Raw genomic sequence first — 24,747 nt, forward strand, 5'->3', positions numbered from 1 at the left:
GTTCACCCTTATGTAAAAAAAAAATAGTTGCTAGATGGAAGAGTTACAAGTAATTTAAATGTCCTGCACTCAGCAGTTGTGTGATTGTAATTTAAATATGTATGCAAATATATATATGTATACATATACACAAGTATGTATTCTGTTGTGATAAACGTGTATTTTGATCTCCTATCTATCTATCTATCTATCTATCTATCTATCTATCTATCTATCTATCTATCTATCTATCTATCTATCTATCTATCTAAATTATAGTTATAAATTGTCAAAGATCTGAATCAATTTAACCTCCACTGACTCGCCGCATGGTTCAATCATTCCATCAAGTTGCATTTTATATAGCGCTTTTCTAGGTTGTCTACTTTCTCCCTTACTTTTTATTTTGCATACAGGTGATTGTATGACTATATGACTGAATGACAGATGACTATAAAAGTCAGCACATTGTAAAGTTCGCTGATGACAGTGTTATCCTGTCTCTTCTCAGTCAGTCAGATCAATCACATGGACCCATAATGCAGGAGTTTGTGGACCGGTCCGATAGATCTCCTCTAAATTTAAACGTATTCAAAACTAAAGAAATGGTAATCTCACCAAAACGGATAGGCAATCATTCATGGCGTAAGTGTTGACATCATCCAGACCTATAAATACATGGGGACAGTGTTCGATGACAGATTGAGATTTAGTGACAATAACAGATGTTATTGTGAAAAAGGCTCAGCAGCATCTGTACCGTCTTCATAAACAAAACTCGTTTGGAGTCGATCAGAGAGTACTGACAGCATTTTATTCCTCTTTTATTGAAAGTATTTTAACATTTTTCATTTATCTGCTGGTTTACATGCTGCTGTCAAAAGGACAAGAACCAACAGCAAAGTGATGTTACCCTCAGCTCAGATGGCGGCGCGAACTCACGTTTGCAGCGGCCTCACCCAGTACCGGTGTGGGAAGATGGAGGCATGAACTCACGTTTGCAGCAGTCTCACCCAGTACCGTCCATGCAGTGTCTTTGTCCATGTCTGCGTCTAGGTTTGTGTCTTCGTTTAATGGCTGGGAGAGCTGGCGCTGGATCGGCTGTAAGAGCTTGGTCTGCGGCGTCCTGTGGGCGCCGGGACCATGGCCCTGCCTGGAGCTGTGCCCAAAGAGGAAACACCGAGGGTGGTCTGATAGGATGCAGAAGCGGGGCAGGCTAAGCTAACTGCTAGCCCATGCAGACCGGCAGTTCCGATAACACAGAGGGTGGTCTGGCGGCGGCCTCGCCTAGCGTTGACTGTGTTTTTAGTGTCATCGTGCGGAGTGCGGGGAGGTGTGTCGAAGGTGTCTGGCTAGGAGAGTTAGCGTTGGGTTGGCTGAGGGTGCCTGGTTGCTGTGTCCGGTGGGCCCAGGGACCATGGGCCTGCCTGGAGCTGCGCCTGAAGAGGAAACACTGAGGGTGGTCTGACAGAATGCGGAAGCGGGGCAGGCTAAGCTAACTGCTAGCCCATACAGACTGGCAGTTCCGACAGTCATCCTGGCTGGCGTTCGTACTCCTGGACAGTGGTTTTTTTTTTTTGTATTTTGTATATATGTGTTCTTGTACTTTTTTGGATGTGTTTTTGTCTTTGTGTTGCATTGCTGTGGGCTGGGGGAAATGATAATTCATTTTATTTCATGTATGCAAGTACATGAAATGAAATGACAAAGTGTTCCTGATTCCTGAAATTGTTGACAAAACACAACGATCCCTAGTACATCTTTATACTACACAAGTCTTCAAACAAGCATGTATGACCCCACACGTGTCCTCTACAATTGCTTTAACCTAGTGTCACCAGGAATGCATTTTAAATTCCCTGTATGTAAAACAAACAGAAGGAAGTTTGATTTTATTCCAGAAGCCATTAGACTTGTGAACAGCCACAGTACAAGAAACGGTGAGATTACCTTTTGTACAGGCTGATAAATTCATGCATTCGCCCTTGGACTCTTTTGTGCCTTTGTGGTGTTAGTCCTTGTGTGTGTACTTGTGTGCAAACTTGCTTGCCTCATATTGACCCTTGAGAAACAAATAAAGTGTTTTGAATTGAACCTGTCTGTCTATCTGTCTATCTATGCGTGGAATTAGTTATAGACCAAACCACATGGAACACTAAATTGCACGTTCAACCTGCCATTTTTGAGTTCATTACCATGTATTTTTACAAAAATGCAACAAAACAAAAATCCTCACTCTTTGCTGATGAAATTGACCATGGACTGGACGTTTTGTTATGCATGTTGTCTTCTTTTCTCTCGAAAAGTGAAGGTAGGGCCTGTAGGATTCTACTAACAAACACGCATACGAGGCCATGTGTTTGCTTCACGGCTATGTATTATAGATTGCTACTCATTAGCATTAGTGAGCAAATGATGGCCCTACCGCATTTCTAGAGTTTGTCTCATAGAGATGGAAGGCTGAGTAGTCAGAGGCTACCCATGACAACACCAGAAAACGGCAGCCATTACACAAGAAATATCAGCATCAGCAGCAGTATAATCGTCATAATGTATGCACACAGCCTGCACTCTTACCACAAACATCAATATTGTGCATGCATGAACAAACCAAGCCTCTCTAGTTTCTGTGGAGGTGTTTCATCATGAACCTTACAAGCAATGCACATCCAATACTTGAAACGGGGAGAGGAGAGGAGGAGAGGCTGGGCCGTAAATCCACCAGCCGTGCCATGGAATGGGGGTAAAAACGCTGCGGAAATGGGGGATGTGGAGGGTTGGTGTCAACCGAGAGGAGGATAAACTAACCCGTGAAACACACAGCTCACTCTGCCCCACCTTCCATCCTGCTCTCCACCACCGCCCTGTTTATTATTGATGGAGCATCACACCACAGTGCCTTAATGTAGTGCTGGCCTTGGTAAATGCTTTCCTGTGTGCAGGATTATTATGTATTCTCTGAGTTGAGAACAGGGAGGGGCATCGAATGTTTTCCCAGCGTTCACCCAGTAAGATAAGACCTATGAACCTCCATTTAACCAACATCCCATGCATACAGGAAGCGCTTTGAGATTGCCACTAAAAAGGGTCTTCTTGTTATGCACATTGACTGATAGGTGGCTGAACACAGAAGGAAGCCGTTCTACATTGGTGTCTCAGCATATTCCAGTATAGTTATTGGCTGACTATACTGGTATTTGTTAAAGCAATAATTGTTACTGCCTTAGCCACCAGCCTATGGAATGGTATGCCTGAAGATCATTCCACAGACCCAGGAACCAGACCCAGGAACTTGGTGCCAACTTTTAAATCTGCACAAAACTCATTTTTTATAACTAGCTTTAATTTAACTCAACACCAGTATAAGTATTGAACTAGCACTCAACTTATTTCCTCTACTCTAACTCTTCAGCTTGTTTTCTGTTTTGTTTTTTTTTAACTGTCAATTGCTTGCCATTTTACACACGCTAATTTGCTTTAGTTTCCCATATTGGACTGTATCTCAGTGTTAGTTGTTTGTTATGCATGTTAACTTTTTTTTTAGAAAAATGCAATATAAAGAAATAATTATAATCATTATCACTATTGTTATTATTATTATTAGTAGTAGTAGTAGCAGCAGTAGTAGTAGTAGTCGTTGTAATAGTCACATTACAATTAGTATCATTACATGGATGAATAGCTACAGGGACAAGGTCAAAGTGATCATCAGACATCAAAAGAATGCAAGAAACGTGAGAGAGAAAAAGGCTGACGGAAAGATATAAGTTATGCAAATAGTTGAATGAGGAAACTGTTACCAGTGTTTCCTTCAACAGGATGTGAAGCTCGATATGGCCGTGACTCTCAGCAATATCGCTGGGTGTTTGTCCGTGATGGTTGGTTGTGCACAAGGCCCGCTTAGCACCTGGACACTGCAGCAGCAGGCTGGAGACGTTCTTCAGTCCGTTCTGGGCGGCAAAGTGGAGGAGCGAAGGCACCTCCTCAGGCTGTTGCACTGCTGAGGTATATGTTGCAACAGTCTGTAAACAATGTCAGCGCTAACAAAGTGGAAATCAGGCCACCATTGCCAATTTATGTCTTTACACATCAGCAACCCATGAGGACAAGCTAGAGAAAGGACTGCACCACATTCGCTTGAGGAGGCCACCACTAAATCAGATCCTCTGTCCAGGTGTTAACCTTAAAGTCTAACCAAAATCAGTAGATTTACCCTTTTTGTGTCTAAAAACCTTGAACAGCATAATAAAACATTCAGCAACAGTTTTATTGGTAAATTGATAATATTGTGGGTTTTTTTTAAAATATACCTTTATCCCTAACTGTTCTCAGTTGTCTCAAGAATTGTGAGGGAGTGGTCTAGTCCTCTTTAACACTAATGAGCTGACCTTTGAGCGATAACTACAAGCAAGAGTTGGCAGGAAAGCTGGACGGGGTTTCATATTTTTAGGATTTGACCGGATAGGTTGTATGTCTGATGACATCATGAGGAAAAAGGATTGGCTGAGATAAACTAAACTGGGGCGGGGGGGGGGGGGGGCTCTTTTAAAAAGTGAAAAAGAGGGAAAAAACGAATTCTACCTTTTATACTTGTATTTTTTGCACTAGAAAGACAGTAACAAAGTGCACGCCAATTCAAATAATAAGTGATGTTAGAAAACAAATAATCAATTTTGATCTGACTTGCTGACAAGTTGACCCAATGCGGCGTAAGAAATGAAACACATTAAAAAAGGATCGAAGGGAGACTTCTCAGAGACATATTGACCAGGTTTTCAAGAAAACATTTCCCTGTGCAGTTAGGAATCAATCTGGGCGGCTGAGGAAGCCATTAATCTGACTGTATAATGAGCAGAAAGATAATGGAGGACTTTCTTTATGGTGGAAAATGCCCATCATGCAAGAGTAATAGATCGCAACATTGAGCAGCATGCAGGAACATTGCTGTCACGTAAACAGATGCTGAGGTGAAGCTAATGAATCAGGCGGACATACGGCTGTGAAGAGTGCTACCATGAATGATGCTAATATCCTGCTTTTAAAACAAGGCGCAGCTTTATTATGTCTTTCATTATCACAAATTGTCTGACTCGATGCTAATAAGTTAGCTATGAGCAGTTCTACAGGAACTGGATTAAATAAGTGAACATTAAGAAGCAGGAATTAATTATACTACCGACAAAAGTTAGCCATCAGCCCGGAATACTGTTATTTTTGTCTCAATATAATGAAGAGACAAGAAGAAGAAGATAATTAAGAGGCAAGAGATTACAGTAGAATTAAGAGACAATTATTCAGTGTGATTTACTGGTTTTTGCAGCATCTACCGGATCCGCGCATACTTAGCTAACGCCTCGTGAAAATAACATGTTACACGTGACAGGACAGTCTAACATTCGACTATGATTGACAGTTTGCATCCTCAAACGTGATAAACACTTTGATGATGTCATCCACAAACAATTCTTGTGTATGTTTGCGTAAATAATCCTGAAACTCAAAATAAACTTTCGAGCAAGCGGTCAGCGACAGCTTTGGTTGGTCCCTGACAGACAATGAGCAGAAGAAGGATATTCTTGGCGGGAATACACTCAAAACACACCACGTGTTTCTCACCGCTAAGAAAGAGTGAACGTTTTCCCAAGATACCTTTTTCGGGTGCGTTGTCACACTGCAGTCCCTGAAAGCCCCCAGACGGCATCGCCTTCACCAGGATAGAGGACAGCTTTTGATCTAACTCCTCCACAGAGGTCACCTGGAAAGCCTGGAAACCACATAGACAGCCCATTAGCAAGCGGACAACAAGCTGAAACCGAAAATTGATGCCCCGTCAAGGAACTGGAAGCTCCTCAACACGCCCAAATGTTGTTCCTCAGCTAGGTTTTAATTTGCTTTACAATAAGGCATACTTTATGAAGAGATTATAAGTGGTTGGCATTCCTTTATCGATGGTCAACTAATTTATTAAACTGGCACCAGGTTGCCTTTTGGATTTCGGTGACGTCTTTAACATTAGCCATCGAACAGCGGGGCGATCCCTACACACGTGGTTCTCCGTGAGTGAGTGATGGAGTTTCCCCACTGGTCGTTGCTCTGTCAAAACGAATAGGCGAAAACAGTTTTCTATTATGTAGCCGGGTGGTAAATCTGTTAAATATGTTAAATGATTTTCCACTTAAATTTAGTATAGTTTAACTGTTAATATATGTAATTGTTACACTGTCAAGCCATGTAAAATGTCATTTGATGTAGTTAAATTGTGAAGCAGATTGTGAGTGTATTTTTATAGTTTTGGTTGTCATTGCATGTTTTGACCAGTAAGTGGCAGTGTTGCGGACTTTTATTGTAACTCCGTGCAAGTTATCCAAGTGCATCTTGGGTATTCTTTTTTTTTCCTGTGTGAACCACCTGGAGATTGCGGTGTGACGGTGCTCTGACTCCGTAGTAAGTAAAGGTAAATATCTTGTGAAATATACCTGTAACATTATTCCAAACAATATTGTATGTCGGTAATTTGACAAGATGGTTTGATTTAGACGCTACTGGAGTTGATGTTCGGTGATTTTGGGCGCGAGCCGTCGACCACTGTTCGCCATTGCAGGCATGACAAGGCAATGTTGGCGTGAATAAAGCCACACCATGCCATTGTATTTGGGATGTAAAGGTTTTATATGCATTTTAATTCTGTTCAAAGGTAACTGACAGAGTGAGAAGTTGCGCGATCTTCAGGAAGTTCCACATGTCTTTGTTAAACCCTGTTTAACGTACATAGTCCACTGCCGTATTTTGCACCGTATGTTGTATGTTGTATTTATTTTCCTTTTAAAATCTTTTCTGTTAAACTTGCCACATCTGTGGACATTTATGAGCTGTTTGCTCGAAAGACACAGGAATTTATGCACTCAGTAAAACGATCTGCATTCGAAGGTTCAAACAATAAAATTAAAGCTACAAGAACCCCGGAAGTAATTGTGTCCTGTGTGGTATCTAATTCCACGGGCTACAATTATGTCAAAAGTTGTTCACGGAACCGATGTCAAAACAGCCGCCTTTTAAACGTAGTCACGCAAAAAACAGCCGTTTAATAATAATAATAATAATAATAATAATGTAAATGGTTATTTTCTTGTCCGGTGCGGGATTCGATACGAGGTGTGCTGCACCACAAGGCGACATCACTAACCGCTTGGCTAAAGGGTTAGACCCATTAACTAGGGGCTAACGTGTCTTATTAGCAGTTTACAATAATAATCTTTATTTCGGACATACAGCCGGTCCATAGCATAAAAGCAACAATACAATAAAAAAAACCACACATTTAGGCCTACATGACCTTGTGGCGATACACATTTGAGGGTAGATTCACCAGGGGCTGCTGCTCCTTTAAGGCAGACGTTCAGAGTGCTGACGTAGGCACTGCTCGGAGTTTCCGGGGTGGAGCCATGTTTGCAGCAGCCTAGCGGTTAGCTGGTTGCCACGAGTGATTGCGCTGTATCGGTGTCGTTTTGTGTGGCGAGTAAACGGAATTGACTCGACTCGATCTCTCCGTCTCCTCATTCCTGCACTCCCACAACCCAATAATTAGGCCAAATCGCGGTTCAGACATTAGTTTATTGTTTATTTGAGAGGGACAACGCACAATTTTACAATTGCACCAGAGTTAGCTGGCAGTTAATTTGCATCTGCAGTCCCACATCATAGCTCGAAAGACAGCCATGGAAGAAGAGGAGCTGTGTTTACAACAAAGTAAAGTAGTTTTTTTTTTACATTTTCCCCCCTTTTCTGTCCAGTTGTATCCCGACAATTACCCCACTTTTTCGAGCCGTCCCAGCCGCTGCTCCACCCCCTCTGCCGATCCAGGGAGGGCTGCATTGCAGACTACTGTTGCAAGTGTAGGTGCATATGAATAACAGACAGTCGGGCTGTGTCGCTTAGTAACATGTATTCACCGGCTGTGCCCGTAACAGAACTGAGGCATGTTACACAGGGCAAGTATACATCCATCAGTGCCCCCAGGGGGAGCTGTTGGCTGCATAACATTACCCTACAACATCTCCCTTCCTTTCGTAGAATACAATACTGAGTAATATAATGGATAGTATTAGCCATTAGAACATTAGTGCTCATATCCCAATATTAAAGTAGTGCATTGGAAATAGTGCATAGTTTTGCTCCGTCTGGTTCAGCACGCGGGAGGCGAACGCGACCGGCTGTCCCCCCTGAAGCAGGCAGCAGCCCAAACCGGTCTGACTGGAGTCGCTCTGTATGGTGACTGGCTTGCTGACATCATAGTAACGTAGTACTGGCACCGCCGTGACCAGCGTCTTGATTTCTTTCATAGCAGCATCAGGTTTGGGCAACCAGTGCCACAGCACACCTTTGTCCAGCAACCTTCTCAGCGGTTCACACACCTCTGACAAGCGGGGCATAAACCTCGATAAATAGTTAACGAAGCCGACACACCGCTGAACGCCTTTTGCATCCGTGGGGTTTGGCATGTCCAGGACTGCCCTGACCTTCTCGGGATCAGCTTTGAGGCCCTCCACCGACAGTATGTGGCCGTGGAAGCGGACCTCCCTCACACGAAACTGTAGCTTTTTTATTATACTCAGCCTCAGCTTCACTTCCCTGCATCTGTCCATCAGAGCAATGAGGTTTGCGTCGTGGTTGCGAACGGCCTCCTCCTCCGTGTCCCCACAGCCGACTATGAGGATGTCATCGGCTATGGGCTCAATTCCTTTCAAACCGGCCAGCAGCTCATGTTGTTTCCTCTGGTACAGCTCTGGTGCGACTGACACGCCAAAAGGGAGCTTCAGCCATCGCTTTCTACCCCACGGCGTCCAGAACGTTGTCATCAGGCTGCTCTCCTCATCAAGGCGACACTGCAAGAATGCGTCGCGCGCATCCACCAGGGTGAAGATACGTGCCTTAGGCAGCTTGTACAGCACGTCATCTAAAGTGGGCATGAGGTAATGGGACCTTTTCAGGGCTCGGTTAAGTGGCTTGGGGTCGATGCAAAGCCTCAATTTGTCTGGCTTCTTCACTATGACCAGATTGCTAATCCAGTCTGTGGGCTGAGTGACTGTGGTTAAGTGTCCATCCTTTTCATATTGGTCCAGCTGTGCCTTAACAGCTGCCTTGAGGGCCACCGGGACATTTCTTGGTGCGCACTGGACAGGGGCCACAGTGCTATCCAACTCGAAGTGAACATCACCCGGCAGCAACCCGACTGGGCTGGTGAACACATCATTGTAAGTGTTAATGAGACAGCCTTTGGTTAGCTCACCTGTCTTGCAGTGCTCCACTTTATTCAGCTCTTCGGGAATGATGAAGTGTATCAAGCCAAGTCTCTCGCATGTCTCCCCTGAAAGCAAGGGCTTCTGGCTGGTGCGCACGACCTCAAAGTCCAGTCTGTGCGTCTTGCCCCTGATGACACACTGTGTGCTGTACACGCCCATTGAGCTCATCCACTCACTGTTGTAGAGTCCCAGCCTGGTGAGACTTTTCTGAAGAGGCACTCTAGGCGCCAGTCTCATCTTGTCTTTCAAGCTCATCACGTTGCAGGTGGCTCCAGAGTCAAGCTGGCACCTCTGGACCCCTCTGTGCAGTGGCAGGTTTACAAACCACTTTTTCCTTTGAGTGTTCACAGCCCCCACGCTCTCAGCCGTGTACACATCCCTCTCATCGCGGTCGCTGTCCTCCGGGTCCCCTAGCGGCGGGTCATCCACAGCGTTCAACTGACGGTGCTTGCTGGCCTCTTTTCATGCATACTTTGGCAAAGTGATTAGCAGTGCCACACAAGCGACATGACTTTCCAAATGCGGGGCACAGGTCTCGCCCCCGTCTGTGCGGTGTGCCACAGTACTTGCATTCACCTGTGCCTCTCTGTGGCTGTGCAGATGTGTTGGTGGGCTCGGATGGCCTGCTGGTAGGTCTCCGTCCTGGTCGCTGTCCATGTGCTACATTGATGCTCTCCGCAGTCACAGAGCTGCTAAGTGACATGGATTTTAACTTATTGTCCAACACCTTCGCTGCACGGCAAATGTCAATAGCTCCCTCCAACTTAAGCTCCTTTTCTCTTAGCATGCGTCGTCTGGCGCCCTCATCAGTTGTTCCAAGAACAAGCCTGTCCCTTATAAGCTCGCCTCTTATAGCTCCATATTCACATGTGGCAGCCTTTTCTCTCAGTCTCGTGACAAAAGCATCCACAGGTTCTTCTTCCTCTTGTTTAAGGTTGCCAAAAACATACCTCTCAAAGATGACGTTTTTGGTAGGTGTGAAGTATTCCCCCAGTTTGTCGAGTATCGCTCCGGTGTCTTTCTGCTCTTCCGCTGTGAGTCCCAGGTTGTGCACGTAAACATGGAGGCATTCCTTCCCCATTAGCCTCCGGAGCGTCGCTGCCTGCACCGGCTTCTCTGCCTTGTCGATCCCGGTCGCAAGCACATAATCCTCAAACTCTGATCGAAAGCTAGCCCAGTTGCTGTGAAGATCCCCAGTCATCTTCATGGGCTCCGGCGGCGGAATATTGGAAGCCATCGTCTTGGCTCGATGCTAATGCTAGCAGGCTAACTGAAACTTCTAGCTACGCTTAGTAAAAAAATAAACGCTCGCTGTTCAAGCAACAGGCAACGTAAGACTCACGTTGGGTTCCAATACAGCTTCTGACACCGTGTTGCAAGTGTAGGTGCATATGAATAACAGACAGAGTCGGGCTGTGTCGCTTAGTAACATGTATTCACCGGCTGTGCCCATAACAGAACTGAGGCATGTTACACAGGGCAAGTATGCATCCATCAGTGCCCCCAGGGGGAGCTGTTGGCTGCATAACATTACCCTACAACAACTACCACATGCCTCCTCCGATACATGTGGAGTCGCCAGTCGCTACTTTCCATCTGACAGTGAGGAGTTTCACTACGGCAACGTCGCGCGTGGGAAGATCATGCCACCCCCCAGTTCCCCCTTGAACAGGCGCCTCGACCGACCGACCGACCGACCAGAGGAGGCGCTAGTGCAGCGACCAGGATACATACCCACATCCGGCTTCCCACCCGCAGACACGGCCAATTGTGTCTGTAGGGACGTTCGACCAAGCCGGAGGTAACACGGGGATTTGAACCGGTGATCCCCGTGTTGGTAGGCAACGGACTAGACCGCTATGCTTCCCGGACGCCCCAAGGTAAAGGGAAATTTGTATACTAATATGTGTGCCCTAAAGTAATCTCGTGCTCGTAGGCAGGCAAATTTTATAACGAAAACAAGGCTTCTTGGAAACTGATATGAATTGTGATTGTGTCATTCTCCCGTCGCCACCACACTCTGCGACCAAAATTAATCTAATGAGATGGTAGCAAATTCAGGGGGCAGCCGGGATTCCGCCGCAACCGGGATGGGAACCCGGACTGGGCTAACCAGTCAACTAAAGGGTCCGACCTGTTAGCCAAGGGCTAGCGAGTCACCAGGGGTCGTTACACTACCCTCCTCCTTCGGGAAGCGCTTCAGCATATCAGCTCCCTCATGCCTCTGGGCGCACGCGCTTCCGATGGCCTCACGGTCTCACCATCCCACTTCTGACACCAGTGTAGCGAATTCAGGGGGCAGCTGGGATTCCGCCGCAGCTGGGATGCGAACCTGGGTCTCACGGGCGACTGCGCTAACCAGTCAACTAAAGGGTCAGACCCGTTAGCCAAGGGCTTACGAGTCTACTCATCCGTGGTCGTTACAATATTGTAACGTGCATGATAAGTAGACACGTTGGCCCTTGGCTAACGAGTCTACCCTTTAGTCGACTGGTTAACGTTGTCGCTTGCGGAGTGGGAGACACGGGTTCGCGTCCCGGCTGTGGCACTTCCCGGACTGCCCCCCGAATTGGCTACATTGGTGTCAGAAGTGGGATGGTGAGACCGTAAGGCCATCGGAAGCGTATACGCCCAGAGGCGCGAAGGAGCTGATATGCTTAAGCGCGGGGACGCGCTTCCCGAAGGAGGGGGGTAGTGTAACGTGCATGGATAAGTAGACACGTTGGCCCTTAGCTAACGGGTCGGACCCTTTAGTCGAGCGGTTAGCAATGTCTCCCGTGGTGCGGCAGATACGGGTTCGCGTCCCAGCTGCGGCAGTTCCTGTGGTTGCCCCCCGAATTTGCTACAATATGTTGAAGCAAAAAAAGTTACCCAGCTCTGCTTTAATGAATTATAAATGGGCAATAATATGTTACGATGCATTAATAAAAAGACTTCCGGGTTGCCAACCTGGGTCATATCAATATGAGAGAGTCTCCAAAGACGTTAATCAAAAACCATGTGACCAGTGAGGACTGCCAGTTCATGTTCTCGTTGTTCTGCGAACAAATAACTTGAAAATGTTGTGCAATGCAAATGCAAAAGCTGATATTTATACTATAGTGGTGGGAAATACAGTGGTTAAGTTTAAGGTTAGGCGGTGTTTAAATTTAGGTCAAAGTTAGGTTGTGTTTAGTGAGGCTGTTCAGAGGCGCTAAAAGGGGGTATGCAACATATGCAGTGTGTAGGGGTGCTACGCAAAGGGGCGCCAAAACAATGGTGAAAAATATACACATACAAGATACAAAAATGAGTCATTGTTGTCAATTGTCTTTGTTTTGTCATTTAAAATACAGACATAATATTTATATCTTTCTGACTAACCCCATAGGTGTTGCATGTAGTTTTGGTTGTATTTTGTACATATATGACGTCTCCTGTGCTGTTCTGACAATATTGGAATTTGACGATTGGGGGGGGGGATGTTGACATTGCGTACCCCTCAACAAATGGGTAGTTGCGCCCCTGGCTGCCATACAACGGTTTAGCTATCTTGTCTACCTCATCACATGGTTTTTAAATCTCTCAAAAACCATGGGAAGAGTTAGCATAGACAATCTCTGTCTATGCAAACTCTTCCCATGTGGGCTCCCAATCTGGCAACCCCAAAAGCGTTTTTGTTAATATGCTATAACATCTTATTACTGATTTATAACATATTATCAAAGGAAATCGTAACATAAATAAAGTAATTAGTATCCACTTATAAACCCTTTACTGTATAAAGTGTACTTTATTGTAAATTGATACCAATTTGAATTTACAGTGCTCAAGCACGGCTTGCCCCTGGAAGGGAATGGGGGTTTGGATGGAAGGATGGCCTAGTCATGGTCAGTGAGGGCATCCACCAGTTGGAGGATTCAAGGTATGAGATAATAAGATATTAATTCACCCTATCTGCTCCAGGGGCCCTTCACTTTGTCTGGCTGCCTATGAGAGAACTTCCAAACGTTAAGGGATTAACAACATATATCCATTTGGCTTCTTAAGGCCGTCTAGCATTGTACTGAGTTTTTTATTAACACAGAAATAACAGCTTGAGTGCAAAGGAAATTCCTCTGCCACATTAAAAGGAGATGGTAAATGTTGTCAGTTCGTTCGGCTGAAGTTATTACCGCAAGACATCCGTGTCCTGTACTGCCAATTTAGAGTCTCGGTTTGAAGCACTGCTGTCATTAATTCTCTTGGCAGCACTGGTCTTTTGGCATCGTGAAGTGGACGTCTTAAGTTTGCTTCTTCAGCAGAAGAAAAAAAAACTACAATCAAACTGAGTGTTTGTGACGGAGGCAAGTTTGAAACCTGCCATCTCATGAATTTCAGAGACCAGATGGTAAACAATAGCGCACCCACACCTCAGCTGGATGAACGCTGAGTATATTTATCTTCCTTTCAATGTCTTTTTAATAGTCTGATGTGTGCGTATTTGAATCAATGTTGGGATCATCTCATCCCTGTAGCTGGATGCTCTCTAACTGTATGAACAACACTGTCATTCCTACATCACAAATGACATTGCTCAATAAAATTGGAGAGAAAAGTCAGTCATTTACCAGTCATTTCACTGTATATTAAATACCTACTCAACAAATATAGTATTGGGGCTTCCGGGTAGCATAGCGGTCTATTTCGTTGCCTACCAACACGGGGATCGCCGGTTCAAATCCCCGTGTTACCTCTGGCTTGGTTGGGCATCCCTACAGACACAATTGGCCGTGTCTGCTGGTGGGAAGCCGGATTGTGGGTATGTGTCCTGGTTGCTGCACTAGTGCCTCCTCTTGTCAGTCGGGGTGCCTGTTCGGGGGGGGGGGAATAGCGTGATCCACCCACCCGCTACATCCCCCCCTGGCGAAACTCCCCACTGTCAGGTGAAAAGAAGGGGCTGGCGACTCCACATGTATCGGAGGAAGCAGCGACTGGGATGGCTTGGAAAATAGGGTAAAAGCGCGCGCGCCCCCCCCCCCCCAAAAAAAAATGTATACATATAATATTGTGGTGTTGCCGATATTGAAAAGTAAAAACAAGTAACATTACATCTAGGTAAGTTTGATTTGCATGTCATCTAAATTACTTTATAATGACATTACTGCTACACATTGGTGGTGGTTGAGGTGAGTTACCTCCTTCAATGTGAAGTGCTTTGGGTGTCTAGAAAAGCGCCTGTTAAATGAAATGATAATAATAATAATGATAATAATAATAAACAAGAACTACAGAAGATCGCACTACTTGGAACATCTCTTATCCTAAGAAAGGCACTATCCATCAAATAGACTTCTACCTCATTCTAACCCTAGGCCCAAGGAGTGGGCCCGGTTATGATGTTGTATTATGGCATTAAGTTAAAGGAAATTTGTATAATAATAATAATAATAATTATTATTATTATTATTACCCATGTCTAATGGCATTAGATATGTGATGTTTTTGAAAGTAATTGATGAATGAAACAAAAAGTACGCTTGACCGTGGCCCTCCCAGTTTTCCTGATTTTCTGCAAGTGAGAGACATTCTCAGATCAACAATGGTCATTATCTCCCTCGTCTGTCATATTTATCCAATCAGATTTAAACCATCCTCTTAGCTAGTTTGTGCCGAGCAATATAACAGAGCAGTATAGTGCATGCCGTTAAGTGCCAGAAGGATTGCCATGACTTATACGTTGAGGAAACTAAACAGACGCTGGCCAAGAGTATGGCACAACACAGGAGAGCTAACGCTTCAGGCCAGGACTCTGAAGTCTACACCCATCTACAGGCCAGTGGCCACTCTTTCAGGGATGAGGATGTGCACATCCTTGATAGGGAGGAACGATGGTTTGAGCGGGGAAGTTAAAGATGCCATCTATGTTAAGAGGGAACGACCATCCCCGAACTGGGGCGGGGGGGGGTTAAGAGTACATCTGTCACCATCTTACAATGTTGTGTTTACAACTATTCCCCAATCCTCTTTGAATAGTACACATGACCATGTTAACTCTAGTTAATGATCACGTCAATTTGCATATGGAACCAATCGTCGGTTCGGTCGTTGTGCAAGTGTATTGTTTATACGGGTGGGGACACCTGCAGTCAGTTTAGACTGAAGAGGTCACTTAGATGAGTGATGAAGCGTTTCTCTCTCAGAATCGGTTGTGTCCAGATGAACAACTGACTTTCTTTGGCTAGGTATATGGTTAGGCCAAAGTCAACATATCATCGTTGATCTGAGAATGTGTCTAAATTACAGAAATCAGGGGACCCCACCCACACCATTTGGGGATTTTCCTTTGGGAATAACCCTATTATTATTAATAATAATCATCATTACATTTATATAGCACTTTTCTAGACACCCAAAGCGCTTCCCGTTGAAGGCAGTAACTCACCTCATCCACCACCAATGTGTAGCACCCTGGGTGATGCACGGTAGCCATTTTGCACCAGAACACTCACCACACATCATCTTGAGGTGGAGAGGGAGGAATCATTGAGCCAATTACGTGGGAGGATGATTAGGTGGCCAGATGGAGATGAAGAGAGCCAGGTTGGGAATTTTGCCAGAACACCGGGGAACCCCGCTATTCTTTGCAAAAAGTGCCATTGGATCTTTAATGACCACAGTGAGTCAGGACCTTGGTTTAACATCTCATCCGAAGGACGGCATCTCCTCTAGCACAATGTCCCCATCGCTGCACTGGCGCATTGGGATTTGATATTTGTTGTTTTTATTAGGACCAGAGGGAAGACTTCCCCCTACTGGCTCACCAACATCACTTCTGGCAGCAACTCAAGTTTTCCTAGGAGGTCTCCCATTCAAGTACTAGCCAAGCCCATACCTGCTTAGCTTCCGTAATTTGGCAGAGTCAGGCTACATGTTGGTATGGCTGCCGGCAATTGACTATTGGTGGTAATAGTCAATAGATCTTAATAATAAATTTTAACAATAAATCTTGAGATATGAATCAGATCCTTGAGTCTGATCCTTGGGTACCAGCACTACTGCTGGTTTTCTATTCTGCCATATAGTTCATTGTGTTCACCTGTTGTGCCAAGTATTAAACTCCCTACATGCACAAAAAGACATCTTAAGTGAAAAAGGAACATTTAGAGTAAATCTGCGGTTCTCATGGGATGCCCTGATTTACAGGCCTACCTGGCACATGAAGTCAACAGGGTTCGCCACCATTGTCAAAAGCCTGGTAATCTCCTCCATGGTGCTGTAGTAATGCAACTGTGCCTCGCTCAGGGCCGCGCCACTGCAGTACAGGGTCAAAGTAACATTTCCTGCAGGGAGATCTGGGCCGGACAAAAACAATTTAACAGAAAATGTCCGGAAACAGAGAAGCACAGCACACATTCAGTGCTCACAGATAGTTTGCCATTCACACTTTACCCCTTCCCATTGTATCTCACTGAAAAAAATGACCTTTTCTGAGGTTAACTTTATGTGGAGTGAAAGATAACTGCAGTAAATATGCCTTTTTTTTTTGCCTTGTAATCCTGTGGTTGTTATTTTCCTCACCTGGTGCACTGACACAGAGGACTCGCTCATTCCACTGGTCAGGCTTCACCGTCACCCGCTGATTGTCAATGCTAAATTCAACCTCGGCGTCACTGCTCGCCACTTTATCTTTCAAGAGAATGAACACCTCCGTAGAGCTCTGTGAAAGATAAACCGCTTTGTGCTGTAGTGTACCCAGTCTTTGGTGTACTTAAAGATGAGGTCCAACTAGTGGTTGGTCAGTGTCTTACCCCACAGGGAACTTTGGAAGGCACAACCACAACACTGGGTTTGCCGCTGGGTGATCTCTCTGGCGGCGTTTGATCCGGCATTTGCTTTGGTCCCAGTGACCTGCTGGGTGAGACGCTGACATTCTCAGCACTGGATGAGCCACCTGTCAAAGACCAGGGCAATGAAATGATGAGATGATGGCTCTATGTTTTAATGGAAAGTTGGTGGGGGCGTAGTTTTTCGGACAGCTCAAATGAAATGCTCATATTTTACATATATATATGCACATATTATGCGCAACCTGCACTCAGTTGCATACATGAGAACAAATGCATGCAATTTTTTGAAAACACATTTTTATTTTCAGAAAGGATTTTCACGGGGCACCCGGGTAGCGTAGCGGCCTATTCCATTGCCTACCAACATGGCGGATGCCAGTTCGAATCCCCATGTTACATCTGGTTTGGTTGGGTGTCCCTACAAACACAATTGGCTGTGTCTGCAGATGGGAAGCCAGATGTGGGTATGTGGCCCGGTCACTGCAGTAGCGCCTCCGCTGGTCGGTTGGGGCGCCTGTTTGGGGGGGAGGGGGAACTGGGGGAAATAGCGGGATCCTCCCATGCGCTACATCCCCCTGGCGAAACGCCTTACTGCCAGGTGAAAAGAAGTGGCTGGTGACTCCACATGTATCGGAAGAGACATGTGGTAGTCTGCAGCCCTCCCCAGATCGGCAGAGGGGGTGGAGCAACGACCGGGACGGCTCGGAAGAGTGAGGGTAATTGGCCAAGTACAATTGGGGAGGAAAAAGGGGGAAAAATCCCCCCCCCTCAAAAAAAAGGATTTTCACAATATTTACAGAATCATTCCCTTAAGTCTTATAAAGTAGGTCTTTATTCATCATTTAAGTATGCAGTGTTATTCTTTCTGTATTCAAGAAATTGTTGAGTCTCTTCTTGTTTGCTTTTTTTTTGTGTAAAATGACCTTAAGTGTTCCCCATTAGTCAACATGAAATCAGCGTAAGGTGTGACAGCGGAAAGATTTGATAACAGCTCAAATCCATTTGATGGTTTTCAAGGGGGGCAATATTTTATTATTACCTAAAAATTGGATGCATATTTCCAATTTACCACAGGCATGCTGTAATAATTACATGGACCTTCTTCATGAAATCGAATCCATCTGTCCCGGGGTACAGGAATTGAGGGCCCAAGTGCAGATGCAGGTGATTCGGGTAACAAAACATTTAATGGTAGGAAATATGAGGGCATCAGGATCATAAGAGAACAGATGATGTTACGCTCTGACAACCAACCCACTAAACAGTGGAACTCGAATACACAGAAACATAACTGAGAAGTAACCACAGCTGTGGAGAAAATGGGTGACTAAGTTGGCAAGAGTCAGTGTGGGATGGTGTCGTCAGAGCAGGGCCAGATATGAGACCCAGGAAGCGGGGCTGGGATGCCAGGACACAATCATTCATTCATTAGCCAAACTGCTTATCCTCACTCAAGGTCACGGGGATGCTGGAGCCTATCCCAGCAGTCATTAGGCGGCAGGCGGGGAGACACCCTGGACAGACCGCCAGGCCATCACAGGACCAACACACACATACACACATATACACACACAGTCACACCGAGGGACAATTTAGTACAGCCAATTCACCTGACCTGCATGTCTTTGGACTGTGGGAGGAAATCAGAGCCCCCAGATGAAACCCACACAGACACAGGGAGAACATGCAAACGCCACACAGAGAATGACCCGGGATGACCCCCAAGGTTGGACTACCCCGGGGCTCAAACCCAGGACCATCTTGCTGTGAGGCAACCACGCTAACCACTGCACCACCGTGCCACCCAAGTACACAATCAAATTCATAAAGATATTTGTGTATGAACGTTATAATAGTCTGTAATAATTAGCATGTACATATTCGTGATGCAGCAGTGTAAGGAGTCAGCGCTGGGCCCCAATGCAAGATGGTCAGAGCGGACCCTGGCCGACCCATCGCAATCAGATATAACATCATATCAGTAGAGTATGAAAGAAGGGAAAGCATGCAGCTTTAAAACAACCCGCAACAGCGAAACGCACTGCACAGTTGATGCCTAAATGAAATGATTACTAGGAAAACAGACTGCTGTGCTATAGAAGAGGAGTCATAATAGCAAGGCTAATATAGTGATAGACTAGCCCTACTTAACAAAATCTGGTGTTGGCGCACCACAACAGATGAAAACATAATCGGTGACTGCGCACCTTGACATAAATGAAAACATATTTCGGTGACAGCGCTCCCACACATAGACAACATTATTCATGTCTGGGGCATAGGCCTTCTAAACACAAAAAACAAGTGTGTAGGTTAATTATTAGTCAAATAAATAATAAATACTACTTACATCATAGGCCCACTGTTCTGGTTTTTGCTGTATGAAGTTGTCTATTCTGCTGCGTAGTATACATTAGTACGGAGGTCCATAATTATGCATGGGCACACTTGGCACATTTTTGAACATGCCATATGCCGTAGGCCCAGTACTTGAGATGTTTGATACGATAGTGGTGAGATAAAGAGGGGTCTGTGCATGTGGGCCCTAAATTGTTGTGGGCCCCAGTGCAACTGCGTCATCTGCATATTTGGTAGTTTCGCCACTACCCCGATGTCTCCACCGAAATCAATACCTGTGGTTGAACTGACATTCATACAGACACCTAAACTTTTCTGTAACTTAGCAATATATGTAGCAATATTCCCATAATGTGTCAGACCTCATCATGCATCTGGTTGTATTTGAAGCATATTACAAGTTGCCCGAAAGCTGGCCATTCATTAGCTGCAACATTAGGCTGGCTTTAGGTGAAACTAAGTTGCAGTTGAGTTGCATGGTGTAAAGCCCTCTGCAACGCACTTGAAACTTGTCTGAAACTCAGTGGCAACAGTTGCAAAACTCTCGACTTTGTGAAAGCAGTTTCATGCCACAGCCAATCAAAATGCTGATAATGTGTCAGGTGATGACGTCAAACTACTGTAGATGGGTGATGTCAACTGATTGATTTCAACTCAACAATGTGGTGGCTTATCGTCAAAATGAACAAAATAATAAAACAGGAGATGGTCTCTTGGACGCGTCACTGACTGACGCTTTATTTATTTATCAATTTATTTTTCATTTTTTTCTATTTTTAGCTTTAATCACAGGGAGAATGCATTCACCGGAGGCTCATTGGATCAAGCTCCTGGAATAGAGTGTGAAATTATCCATTGGTCTCCGTTTTGAGTAGCCAGTCCTTCCACCACAGACTTTAAGCCTTTTTAGGTTGTGTTTTTTTTTTCTTCCTCAAGCATATCAATAAGCATTAATGCACCAATAGCTCTCTTCCTATTCTCCGGGACAGCCATTATGAAACAAAATAGTCAGCCAGTGCCAGAAGAAAAAGTGATACAACACGTGTCCAGCAAGAAAACGATACGAAATAAGATACAGATGTGCAAATGTAATTATGATGATATAATCTAGCGAGAAAGTGATACGACAGATGAAAAATTACCAATCTAGCTGGCTAATTTTAGTGAAATAAAATATTAAATTGTGTTGTATGAGACTTTGATTATGTTTGAATCGCTTTGTGGAGCTGTCAAGTTGCATGGAAATTATGTTTCATGCAATTTGCAACCTGCATCTAGTTGCGTGAAAATTTCTCTGTGTCAAGCCAACCTTAGCAGTTTGCTAAAGTCCCTTAATGTTTCTGTGGTGAGAGAACCAAGTCATGCACTCAAATGTCAACTTAGCCAAATAATTATCACACCATATTCTGACTACAGAAAGCAAAAACGAAACCTACACACACTAATCTGATTACATGTTGACAAAAAGGGGAATTGCAGTAATTATTCATTGCAGGTTATGATTTTGTTCTTAGGATATCAATTTTGATTCGGTGTCTGGTCTGTACTGCTTTCACATGTCACAGGACGATGAGGTGAAGCAGGGTACACCTGGATTTGCATGGCTGGATATTGATAATCATTAACAGCGAAAAGGGAAGAAGAGGGGATTTGCATTATGTGTTCCACCTGCACACACCTGTATGAATGAGTTTTGGTCCCCCTTGTTGTTTTATACAAATAGTGCAATTAGGAAAATGCTGTTGGGGGGACAGGACAGGAAGGCAGGCAGTTATTCAGAAGGTAGATGAAGACAAGCTGGAGATATTCGGTTTTACAAATCTGCCTCCACACATCATCAGTCTTATGAGCAAAACAAACCCCAAAAAAACATAAAACAAAGAGACAAAAACAAGTCGCTCAGCAAATTGTTGAAATAGCTAAGGGCCTTAACTTTAATAGGACTTCTTTTCCCTCGTCTTTATGATGGAAGGAAAGTTTCACCTAATCTCTCTTGAATGCTATTAAGCAGAAGACACTGATTATATTCTGGATTTCCAACATCAGGAGAATTTACAGTGTCACAATTGTCACTCACATTCACTTTCACCCTGTTGGCCATCAGTATGGGCTGTGCAGCCCAGTCTCACAGACAAAACTTCTGCACACATCACAACATATTTGCAGTTTCATATATGCATATACACATACCTCGCGAGACTACATGTCAGCGAATCAAATCACCATCTGTCACGATGCATACGATGCATTTCAACTTTTGGACGAATGGGGACATTTTTGAAGCTCAGATTGTCAGCTTTTGTATTATTAGAATTAGAAATAGGAAATAGTTAAGTTTCGGTACGATGTTAGATATGGTTATGGCTAGGTATCACATTAGAGACGGTTAAGTTTGGGTATGTTTAGGTATGGGTTTGGTGTGGTTAAGGTCAGGGTAAGGATCTGGGAGGCCGGTCATTAACTGTAACAATTTGTGCTGAGTGTAAATGGTGTAAAAGTTGATCTCGACGGTTGTCCTCAGTTATGTCCTTATTCATCGACGCGTTGGCAATCGACGTATTTTGAGAACTGCAAATATGATATGCACAAATGTTTGGTTTGTGAGATTGGACCAGGCCATGTGGTCACCATACCACCTAGCTTGGTGAAAACAGACAGGTAATGTTTCTGTCCACGGTAACTTATTCAGAAAAAGGGACAGAACCAGAACCAGGGGTAGGAGACACATGGGCTCGCCCAGCATTCCCTACCTTTCCGTATGATATCGTTCACGGCCGACAGGTATTCGTGAGCGTCCTGCTCACTGGAGATCTGCAGGCACTCATGGCCCTTGAGGGGCACCATCTCCAAGAGGGGAGCCAGGCTCTCCACCCCACACAGGAGCACCACCACGTGGGTTGCAGGGCACAGCACGCGGGCCAGGAAGAAGCGACGTAGCTGGCACAGACCTTCCAGCATGCCCCGCGATAAGATCAGGAGCTTGCACCTGTAATGGACCAACCTCAGAAAGTCGTCCCGTCGGCTGGACACGGTAGCGATGTCATAGCAGCAGATGCCACTTTCCTTAATGGGGCCTATGAAGACTGAACGCAGATATGTGGCCCATTGCTCTGCCTCTGTCTCATAGATAATTAGCAGGTCCTCAGCTGCAAAGAGATAATAGTTGTCCCAACATGTAAAATGCATCTGCAGTACAGAGTGTATTGAAATCCATCTTACTCGTAATGCTGGGCAATATGGAAGATATTATGGTAATTATAGGGGATTGTGCACAATATAAATATCTATCATGATATTACCGCACATATACAAAAATATGTTCACGAATCTAGCCGAGGTTCATCACATTGAACTGCTTGGTCATGTATAGTATAATTTAATTCAATTCAATTCAATTCAATTTTATTGTCATTAAAAACAATGTGCAGGCACATGTTAAAAATGAAATGAGGGCTGTGGCTTCACCAACAGTGCAAGACAGACACAGACAAACACAGCAAACACAGTATAAGATAAAAAAAACAGTATAAGATAATATCAAACCAAAAACCAGTTTTCAAATTATAACTCCCTCAAATATTTCAGATCTCATGTTGCAAGATATTTTCAATAATAGATTCTCGCTATCATCAATTTAGACATCAAAACTATGCATCACAATGCGACGATATCTGAATTTTCGTCCTGATACAAGACAGCTGAAAGATGATAAACAAAAGTATTGAGTAATTGCCCAGCCCTGTTTATGAGACAGTAAATTCTCCAAATAGAGCCATTTTGAAGATAACAATCTGAGGGCCTGGTCTTCATCATTTTAATTGGATACTACAAGTAGTTTATAGCACGTTTGGTGGAAAAGGCTTGTTAATTTGGTTCTCTCTTGCTCTCCCCATAGGGCACATATAGTATGTCCTGCCATCAGTGCAGCATTGGACAAAACAACATCCACTTTTCCACAGATCTGATAACATTTGTTTTGATCAACTGATGCAGAGCCACATTGAGATTTTGACATTAGCAAATCCAAACGGTGAGTTTCATTTTTCGCCAGTTGCATCCCTATTTGATGCTTGAAATTACTCTGCCAAAAGTGGTAAAGCTGCTATGCACATTGATTTCAAGATGTCACATATTCAAAACAAATAATAAAAAAAAAACCCCAAAGCAGTTGCCCCAGCAACATGAAGATGCAGCAAGACGTGCGGTTTAAAGCTGCCGCAGTGTCGTGTAACTGAAATAAGTGCGATAATGTCAGTTAGTGGAAACTGAAAAAGGATTCCTTACCTATCTGACTCATGGCTCTGCTGCTGTTTGTCTGCAGGTCTTGGGCTACAGTGGCAGGAAAACACTGTTGCTATTGTCAGGTGTGGATCAGATAAGAGGGAGTTTCCTCCTACACCAGATTGGACAGGGGGATAAGATTGACTTTTCGCCTGAGCGTATGCAAAAAACAAAACAAAAAAAAAAAAAATTCTATGCAGCACTGAGAAGAATCTTTCTTCCCTTTTATGATCTTTGTAATGTCTTTCCAGAACACCATGATCAGAAGAAAGTTAGAGATGTCATGCATCACAAGATCCGTATGACAACCTAATGTAAAAGGCTGTGATTCACAGACTTGGGCCAGTGTGTTAGTGTGTCAGTTAGCCTTTTCTGCATGTTTTTTTTCTCCTTTGGACCATCAACACCAGAAGGCACTTGCTGACATCACCTCTAAACTATTAAGAACTGCATAAAACAGGGTTGAGTCATGAAATGCAGATAAGTGGGCAAACTCCTACTAAACTCCTAGGACTGCAGTGTAAGACTTGTTGATTCAGTAAACTAATCTGCATTGAATTAAAGTTTCACACTGGTCACTTTCTAGACAAATGATAAACGGGCTGCATTTATATGGTGCTTTTCTACTCTTCCGACCACTCAAAGTGCTTTACAATATATGATGGACATCCATCCATAAATTCGTACACTGATTTTGGAGGCTGCCATGCAAGGCGAGCAGTTAGGGGTTTGGTGTCTTGCTCAAGGACACTTCAACACGCTCTCTGGAGGAGCCGGGGATTGAACCGGTGACTTTCCCATTACTAGATGACCCGCTCTACCTCCTGAGCCATGCCGCCCATAGTGTTGGGGTAGGATTCCCAGGGGGTTTCAGAGATGATTTATGGGATGTTAAATACTGTATTTCTAATAAAGCAACACCCGATCATGTCTCTGATTTTTGTAATAAAACACTTCTCTCTTAGGAAATTGCATTCTGTATCGTCAATACACCCTACAATGGGATGAAAGTGGGAAACAAA

The 24,747-nt window shown here is 44.4% G+C and overlaps 1 protein-coding gene across 1 annotated transcript in view; it reads right to left on the reverse strand.

Moving 5' to 3' along the window:
• LOC130130880 (B-cell scaffold protein with ankyrin repeats-like) overlaps nt 1–23,755 on the reverse strand; it is a 46,537-nt gene extending 22,782 nt beyond the window's left edge. Inside the window, exons 1-7 of the mRNA XM_056300737.1 lie at nt 23,729–23,755; nt 22,195–22,590; nt 17,048–17,190; nt 16,818–16,956; nt 16,449–16,591; nt 5,629–5,743; nt 3,780–3,976 (exon numbers count right to left, since the gene is read on the reverse strand). Of these exons, the coding sequence (XP_056156712.1) occupies nt 3,780–3,976; nt 5,629–5,743; nt 16,449–16,591; nt 16,818–16,956; nt 17,048–17,190; nt 22,195–22,590; nt 23,729–23,741 (1,146 nt within the window). The 5' untranslated portion in view covers nt 23,742–23,755. The remainder of the gene's footprint in view (nt 1–3,779; nt 3,977–5,628; nt 5,744–16,448; nt 16,592–16,817; nt 16,957–17,047; nt 17,191–22,194; nt 22,591–23,728) is intronic.
• Nucleotides 23,756–24,747: the final 992 nt, after the last annotated feature.

Source organism: Lampris incognitus, chromosome 20 (assembly GCF_029633865.1).
Source record: "Lampris incognitus isolate fLamInc1 chromosome 20, fLamInc1.hap2, whole genome shotgun sequence".
NCBI classification, from domain to species: Eukaryota; Metazoa; Chordata; class Actinopteri; order Lampriformes; family Lampridae; genus Lampris; species Lampris incognitus.